At 42.6% G+C, this 9,091-nt stretch overlaps 1 protein-coding gene across 1 annotated transcript in view; it reads right to left on the bottom strand.

Moving 5' to 3' along the window:
- Nucleotides 1-479: 479 nt before the first annotated feature.
- Nucleotides 480-9,091, bottom strand: part of MYL3 (myosin light chain 3) — a 35,164-nt gene continuing 26,552 nt past the window's right edge. Inside the window, exons 3-6 of the mRNA XM_086614378.1 lie at nt 5,611-5,760; nt 3,922-4,095; nt 1,490-1,567; nt 480-508 (exon numbers count right to left, since the gene is read on the bottom strand). Coding sequence (XP_086470504.1) covers nt 480-508; nt 1,490-1,567; nt 3,922-4,095; nt 5,611-5,760 — 431 coding nt within the window. The remainder of the gene's footprint in view (nt 509-1,489; nt 1,568-3,921; nt 4,096-5,610; nt 5,761-9,091) is intronic.

Here is a 9,091-nt window from a genome sequence, read left to right as displayed (position 1 = left end):
TAATTATCCTCCAAGTGTAGGTTCAAAGACACAGACGGACATTATGCTTTCTTATCTACTTTTCCTTGTATTTTTTGAGCTGGTCAGCTCAATTCTATCTCCTTGTCTTTTTAGGAGAAGTCCAAGAGCAGGGACTTTTAAGTGAACATGAAAAATATGCATCTTTTGAAGTTTCCAGTCAATTACAGAGGAACGAGCACTTGTTCTTAGGAAATCAAATAATTTTAGGATATGTTATGTTGGACTTCTAAAATAAAGTGTCCAGATTTACCAGACAACTGCAGAAAGGTCACTGATTTTCTGTGCACTCGATAGGACAAAGATAACATTTTACTCATTCTTATCCTACTTCCTTGTAAAGCACACTGGAGATGTTTACTCTCCGTGTTTAGTCCCTTACATATTCTTCAAACCTATCTCAGATGTCAAAACCAAAATAACAGGATATGCAAGGAGGACAGAAGAGACTCACCTGGCGTTCAGTTCGCCATGATATGTTTCACAAAAGCTAGAAGCAAGAGGAAGAGAAGGGTCACTTATCAATTTCCTTTCATTGAGCTCAGTAACATCCTGGGTATCTCAGCTTGATTGTTGTATAAATTAACTTTTCTTGCTCCCTCTGATGCAGTGAAGACCACACCACTTTGTAAATGAGATTCCAGATACCAGGTGCTAAATATTTTGTAAGTTCTTAAGATGATATAGGTAGTGTAGTGTAGCCACCAGTCCAGGCAGCCAGTGGAAATGAACACACACATCAGTTAAGCCATGGCTTGCTTACACCCTTACCCCTGGCTACCATATGGAACTGTCTTTCCAAAGTATTCAGCCAAAATAAATAATACTCAGTCACCAGTTAACCTTAAAAAGGTATCAGCTGTGTACAAAAGTGTGTGTGTTCATGATCCCTACTACAATATCGTGGTTTTATTGAACAGCCTGAAGCATGTAGACTTGCAAAATGCAGGAGAGAACCATGGTCCACTTACTCATGACCAAATCCTTTTGTTCTGGCTTCCTACAAGAGCAATGAAATAAAATGGAAGGTCTTTGGAAAGTCTTGTAGGATTCTTAAGACATCAAAGAGGATGTTAAGGTTAACATTTTTTGCTGAGGTTTTGAAAGAAAACTTGGTGATTTTCTCTAAAGGTCTCAAAAGGGATGTGTGTCTCTTTTTGAGAGGCCAAGGAACTGTGGGAGCAGGTAGAAAAAACAATGCAAGCATTTTTTCAAAAAAGGCAAACAAAATAAGAATATACAGCCCGACCCCTGAAAGGGCCACAGCTATTCAGCTATGGAAAATACAGGTAAACTTCAACAGATAGGGGATATCAGGTGAATCACAGAATCAGAATTTGTTTAAAATTTGAAAAAGTAAACATCCTGATCTTTAGGAGTCAGATCTTCCACAGGTTTGAAATTTCTCAGGTAATTGCAACAAAACCTTCAAGCACACAACCACTGCTCAGACCTGAGTGGTCATACCTACCTTCATAGTTGATACAGCCATTGGCATCTTCCTGACCAGCCATCAGCTTATCAACTTCCTCTTCAGTCAACCTCTCACCTGGGTGGAAATCAAAATGTCTGTTTAGTACCCGAACACTTTTTTTAAGAATTTACAAAGCGCAGTTTGAAGAATTCAAGAATAAAAAAAGCGAGTGAGAGACAAGAGGGGGAGATTTTCTCTTCAGTTTAATTTGTGGTGCTGACTGCTAGGAAAGCTGTTTTTGAACTTGCAAACAGAGAAAATTTGATCTGAAAACCAGAAAGACAGAATAAATATGGAAACCCACATGATATTATGTTCACACACTCATTCTTCTAAGTATAGCCTTTCTCCAAGCACCAAATCTTGAAGGCTTTAGTCACTTTTTAACGAAGTCCTCACTAAGTAAACTCTTAGTAGAGTCACCATCTAGTTTGTCTCTGAGCATGAGACTCAAGAATATTTCAAGATCAAACTTAGGATCTCTGATTTGGATCAATGATCCATCCATTTAATTTATCTAAATACTAGGTGCGTATTCACTTATAGGGCGTCATTCTGGTTAAGCAGAGACCAACCCAATCCATCTCCTCATTCTGATATTAGATATCCATTTTAGGATGAGATCAAATGAGTTCCAGAAATGCAAGGGAGAAATTTGAGAGGGATTTCATAGAATCATAGAATCATTTAGGTTGGAGAAGACCTTGAAGATCATCAAGTCCAACCTCAAACCTAACATTGCCAAGTCCACCACTAAACCATGTCCCTAAGTGCCACATCTACACTTCAAGGATGGTGACTCAACCACTGCTCTGGGCAGCCTGTTCCAATGCTTGACAACCCTTCTGGGGAAGACATTCTTCCTAATATCCAATCTAAACCTCCCCTGTTGCAACTTGAGGCCATTTCCCCTTGTCCTTCTGCTTGTTACTTGGTAAAAGGGACAGATCTCCACCTCACTACAACCTCCTTTCAGGCAGTTGTAGAGAGCGAGAAGGTCTCCCCTCAGCCTCCTTTTCTCCAGGCTGAACAACCCCAGTTCCCCCAGCCGCTCCTCATAAGACTTGTGCTCCAGACCCTTCACCAGCTTCGTTGCCCTTCTTTGGACACTCTTCAGCACTTTGCTACCTCTTGTGGTGAAGGGCCCAAAGCTGAACACAGTATTCGAGGTGCAGCCTCACCAGTGCCCTGTACAGGGGGATGATCCCTGCCCTAGTCCTGCTGGTCACATTACTTCTGATACAAGCCAGGAAGCTATTTGCCTTCTTGGCCTCCTGAAATTATAGAAAATAAAATAAAATAAAATAAAATGCATTGGGTGTGCCCTGCTACTCATGTTGTCCCACCTTTCCTTCACTGAGTTCAGATACAGAGGAACAAGTCCTCAGCTGACATGATCCATGATTTCTTTCTTTTCTTATTCCCTGTGTCGTTAATAGAGATCAATGTGTTGTGGAATTAAAACCCTTGAGCATAAAAGGTTTGGCTTTTTGAATAGATATCCCAGGTCAAAACCCGTTATTGAAATCCTTTGGTCTAAATAAAATCTCTTTTATAAAGTTTCATTCTTTCTTAAAACAGTGGGCAAACACTAGTAGAAAAGATTGATCTTGAGAAATGTTTACTAGATTCAGGTGACAACATGTCAGTGCCTTCTAATCCAAACTGGAAACCTGTCATTAAGTTACAGTCAAATTTTCTGTCCTGCATTTATTCTGTTGTCAACACTTTCTGTGAAAAACTGAGCTTCTGAAGTCAAGATTTGAGAAGACGGAGAAATATTGGTCCCTCCTTTAAAAACAGGAGCTTTCCATTTCAGAGACGTTTCTGTTAAACAAATGACTGATAAAAAAGTGGTTCATCTTAAAATTTTTCTCGAAGGTGCAGAAAAATGGAGACAAATATTGAAGGAATAGATGGAGTTTCCAATGCTTAGATAATTTTATGGTGATAGAAATATTTATTGGAGAAATAAAACACTAGAACAAGGAAGGGAGGAAGGAAGAAGGAAAGACAAATATTTGAGCTGTAGGTCAGTAATTTTTAGCTTCATTATTAAAGAAATTTTTTTTGTCTTTATAACTGAGGACAATGTGATGGCTGAAGTCTTGTCCAGTCATTAGATATAAGAAAGAAATTTTTCACTCTGAGAGTGGTGAGGCAGTGGAACAGGTTGCCCAGAGAAGTTGTGGATCCCCCATCCCTGGCAGTGTTCCAGGCCAGGTTGGATGGGGCTTTGGGCAACCTGGTGTAGTGGAGGGTGTCCCTGCCCATGGCAGGGGGGTTGGAACTAGATGATCTTTAAGGTCCTTTCCAATCCAAACCATTCCATGATTCTATGATTTTCTCCATAAAGGTTACCCATAATGATACAAACTGTATGGGAAAGACCTCAGTGATGAAACTGCAAGAAGAAAGGTTCACCTTACCCAGTGTAGCCAAAACGTGGCGGAGTTCAGCCCCCATCACCGTTCCATTTCCCTCCTTGTCGAACACGCGCAGACCCTCCACGAAGTCCTCGTAGGTGCCTGTGTCTTTTGTCTTGGCAATATGCTGGAGCATGGGCAGGAAAGTCTCAAAGTCAATCATCTTGGAGTTCATTTCTACAAAGACACAGATGGAAATCAAAGTTTTGGTGGATTTGGGGACAGCTGAGAACTATGGAGTATCCACCATAGGTTGGTGATGAGGGTAGAAGAACTGTGACAATAAATACCAGCTAAAAGAGAGAGAAGAGAACAGAAATATCATAAGTACAGATGGAAGAATGGATAGTCAGAGTGGGAAAGAAGTCTGGCAAAGAGAGAAATACGAGTTTTTTAGTAGATAGATACATAGATAATCTCCTAGCATGTGACATACACAAACATCAAGGCAAAAACCCCCACTGTTAGACCCCCAAGACTGTTTCATTCAACCTAAATTATGAAAATAAACAGAAGACAGTAAGAGAAGCTCATTCCCAGTATGAAATCAGCTTTACTTGCAGCTGTTTAACTCAGAGGTGTTTAAAACCATACTGGGAGAAGAGCTTCAGAGCGAATAGGCAAGACCAGGTCTGTGTATGTTCTTTTCCTGATTCTTTGCCTTTCAAGAGCATTGAGGGCATTTTGTTCCCATATAACTCCTTGTCCTACCTGCCACTGTGTCCTTGCCATATCCTGACATATCACAGTTGTGGAATGAATGCCTAATTGCCAGTTCCACGTCGGTGGAAGGAAAGGACAGAGAAGGAATCTAGAAAATGCCTGAATGTAGATGTGGTCTGAGAGAGATTTCCTTTGTTGTGAAGACATATCCAGTGTATGGTGAAAGTTGAAGGGACATATTCATAGAATCATAGAATCATAGAATGGTTAGGGCTGGAAGGGACCTTCAAAGGCCATCTAGTCCAACCCCCCTGCAAGGAACAGGGATATCTCCAACTAGATCAGGTTGCTCAGGGCCTCAACCAACCTGGCCTTGAACGTCTCCAGGGATGGAGCATCCACCACCTCTCTGGGCAACCTGTTCCAGTGTTCTACAACTCTCATGGTAAAAAATTTTTTCCTAATATCCAATCTGAATCTACCTCCCTCTATTTCAAAACCATTACCCCTTGTCCTATCACAACAGGCCCTCCTGAGCAGCCTCTCCCCATCTTTCTTGTAGGCCCCCTTGAGGTACTGGAAGACCGCTATAAGGTCACTACTATATTACTACATTACTATATTACTACAGATCTTCTAACACATCCTTCTGTAGAACAAGCTGTGTCCTCATACTCGGTCTATCCCTCTGTTTCTTTGGATGCCTTCAAAAAGTCTGCGTTTTCAGGGAACACATGTGAATGCCTGTCATCAAGGCAGCTTCAAAAGGCAAAAACTTGTCGTTGTAAAACGCATTGACGCACAGGGTCATTAAATGAATTCATTCTCCTAAATTTGAGACATTTATATTGACTGCAAGATCACTTTCTTCCTACTAATTTACTTTTCTGCCAGTGATTTGCAGAGACTGTTCCGTATCCTTTATTATCTCACAACTAATCTTTCCATCAGAAAGTGGAAAGCTCTTTTGCTTCACGAATAATTCTTGCAGTGATCTTTTTCAAAACAAACACAGAGAAGGACACCAACCTTCTGGTTTGGGTCTGCCAAGCACTTTCATGACCTCAGCCTGGGTTGGATTCTGCCCCAAAGCTCTCAGGACATCTCCGCATTGTGCGTATGTGATTTTCATCTCAGATTTAGGAGTCCGGTCAAAGAGTGAGAACGCTTCCTTAAATTCTGGAAGACAAAAAGATAAAAAGAAATGCATGCCATACTCCCTCGAATAAAGTCAAAGCAAGTCTAGACCTTCCTCCTAACTAACTCTGCCCGACCCTTTTATTTTGCAGTTTGGGAACAAGGTTGATGAGCTTTATTTTTGCTGTTATCTGCAATGTTTGTGTTCTTCCTCCCCTGCATTTTCCAGTTCAGTCAGGGAATGGAACCAGAGAGGTCAAATGCTCTTTGCATGGTATTTCCGTCTCAGTTAACTTTGGGAAGTGCAGAAAACCTTATAGAAATGGTTGACCTTGAGAGCTTTCCAGCCCATCAGGAGCCTTCAGGATGGCATAGAATTCAAGAGCAGTTCTGCTCATTAGCTAAATGGAGATTATATTCAGCATCCTACACTTAGAGAGCACTGACATGGCCCACGGAGAAAAAGGAGCACCTCTGTTAGCAGGTAACAAGATATGCCATGACAACCTACTAAAATAATCACACAACGAGCAGCCTGTTGGTGGAGGAGGGTGAAGGTATATAGAAAACCTTATAATTAATGAATTGTTTTATTTAACAGTGTCAAGGAGCCGTCCTAGAAGAACCCTCTGATTTTTCTTTATTCTAGCACCCAGTCCAATCGCACCTGGAGAAGTCAGGTTTGCTATGCCATCAGCTGCAGATGCCAGGCCAGATCTCACGTGTGGAGATGCAGTCCTTCCCTCCAGTGGTTTCACATCTGCCTGCTCTCCCCTATGTGCCCATATAGAGCTCTTCCCCTTGCAAGACAGCCAGACCCCCCAGACCCCCTCCACTACCTCCTTGTGAACATGTCCTCATGTCTTCTCTTTACTTCTGGCCGAAGAGGGAGTCCCTTACCACCGCGAGCAGCAATGTCTTGACAAGAGTATTCCCATGGGAGAGGGTCCCTGTTCTACCACTAATTAATGGGGTCAGTGCAGGATCCCAGGGCAGACATCCCCAGGAACTAGTTACTCAGGTTTGCCTCTCCTCACCGGAGCTGCAGACACATTGCAGAGACAGAGGAGCATCTCAGGGCACAAGCGACAGTCACAGGCATCCAATCATTATTACCCAGCTGGACTGAGTTGTAGATAATGAACTAATTAACTCAAGGTACCTATCCTGCCTACAAGAGGCAGGCCATTTCCTCCTGGCTGTTGAAGATGCAACAGCATCCTTGGTGCTGCAGCCCAGGCTGGTGAGCAACAACAGACTGTTATCCTCTACTGACCACACTGTGCAGTGCACTATGAGTGATCACAAATACCCCTTTGGTTTCAAAGCTGTGAATCCCCCTTGTCCTGCTGTTCATCTTCTGGATAAGTTTCCCTCCCACCCTCCAACCACAGTAAGGCTCTTTTTTTTCCCTAGATCCTGACTCATTCAACTGTTCAGCCATGCACTCTGCATGCCAGATTTTCTCTGTCTTTCCCTTCTCAGTTCCTTCTCCTCCTCATTATTCCCCCTCCCTCTTTTTTCTTTCTTCTCCTTTGCTGATCTCCCTCTCTCCTTCCTTCTTCCAGTATTGCTGGCTTCGCTTCTCCTCCTTTCTCCCTCCCTTTTCATTTTTATCATTCCTGTAATATCTTACTCATTTCCTTCCTCATCTAACACTTTCAAACACTGATGCATTTTCTCATTTTAGAGTAATTAATGCTCCCTTTGTTTTCTTCATTGCATTCTCCTCTTTGCCCTCTCTTTTCTTTCTCTCCCTCCCTCTCTCTCCTGGATCTTTTCCTCCTGTCACCAGCTGGAGCCCAGGTCCCATTGGCAGCCCTCACTCCAGCAGAGGGCAATAGCGGATTTTCATGGACTCTACAGACAGTGGAAGGGGGCCAGAGCCCCATTCCCAGCTCTGTCCTTTTCGTGGAGGTCTCAGCAGCTGAGGTGGATAAGAAACACATCTCCCTCCCTGAGCTACTCATCCACCTGCTGCTTACCTGCTCCCTGAGACCAATTGCCCGAGCACCCTTCTCACCACCTCCTAAAGAATCACAGTCCATCAGAGTTACTGACAGCTCACATTTCACTCTTTTTGTTTTCCTTTTTTTAAAATTTAAAATCAGATGTGACCGCCTCTCATCAGAGCATTGGCCTGTGGGTTTGGAAACCCCATTTTGTCAATATACAGAAGCAGCATATTTTAATTTTTTTTTCATTTGCATTTGCATTTGCTGGCTTAATGCATTTTTCCATCAAAGCAATGAAACCAGCATGGCTATGGTCTCCTTTGTCCCCTCCTAGCCATTAAGCCACTGGCAGGAGCAGTGTATATTTTCATGTCCCTAATTGCTACCTATCTTCTCATCTTGAATAGCTCATATTCTTCTCTTTGCAGCAATTTGGTGGGCTGAAGAGGGCAGAAATCCAGTTTCATAAATACAAATTGCCACAACCAATGAATTTCACTCCTGATTGAGGCAGGAGAACATACAAAGACGGGTGTGTTACACATGGCTTCACCCACAGATGGTTCTTCTCCTTCTGAGACTAACATTTTGGGGACTAACATAACACTGAATCCTTGCAGGGAGGTAAGTCTGGCACAGCAAAGTCTTTTCCTTAGCAAGAGGGTTCAGAGTATCCTAGAAGATAGGGCTGGAAAAGCCCTTGAGATGTTGCATTGTCTGTTTCTCCTCCATCACCTCAACTCAGAATCAGCTGCCAGAAAACCAGCAGTAGACTGGCAGACAATACTATCTAACACATAGGATGGACTTCCTATTGGTTTAGTTTCAGCTGACAAATGGAAAAGCATCTAGTCTCACTGAGACACCTAGGTCCTCATCTGATCCAGAGAGAGAGAGAGAAAGAGGTGATCGTTACACATTAGAGGTCTATTTTTAAAAAAATACATATAGAGGTATGAAAACTGACCATGACCTCCTGATGACTTCCTGAAAGAGGAAATTTGACTAAATTAACAGTGCAACACGGAGCTGAAAACGAAATCAGAAGAAAGAAAGGGAGAGCTGGAATTGTTGGAAGCTTGAGAGAGTGAGGAGAGAATGAGACGTAGAGCTCCTGTGAGTCCCAACTCTCAAGTCATGCCAAAAGCCAGTATAACAGCTACAAATCATGGCAAGTGGTGCTTGCTTTCTAAACTGTGCTTTTAACACAAAATGAAGCAGTCCCAAGCACGGGAATACTGATTGCCCACTTTCTTAAACTGGTAGCACACTTCTTGGCAGAGTTTTGCCATGTGCCAACTAGCACAGAGGCAATCCAGGGACAAGTGTGGACGATGCTATAGATGCAATTCTACATCTGAAACGTATAAGCTCTACCTGGGAGTAAAAATCTATCTAGCAACTATCAATCCGTCTGC

The sequence above is a fragment of the Tauraco erythrolophus genome, chromosome 7 (genome assembly GCF_009769465.1).
Source record: "Tauraco erythrolophus isolate bTauEry1 chromosome 7, bTauEry1.pri, whole genome shotgun sequence".
Lineage (NCBI taxonomy): Eukaryota > Metazoa > Chordata > Aves > Musophagiformes > Musophagidae > Tauraco > Tauraco erythrolophus.
Note: the sequence above shows the minus strand (reverse complement) of the source record. Positions and strands in the feature narration are given on the sequence as shown.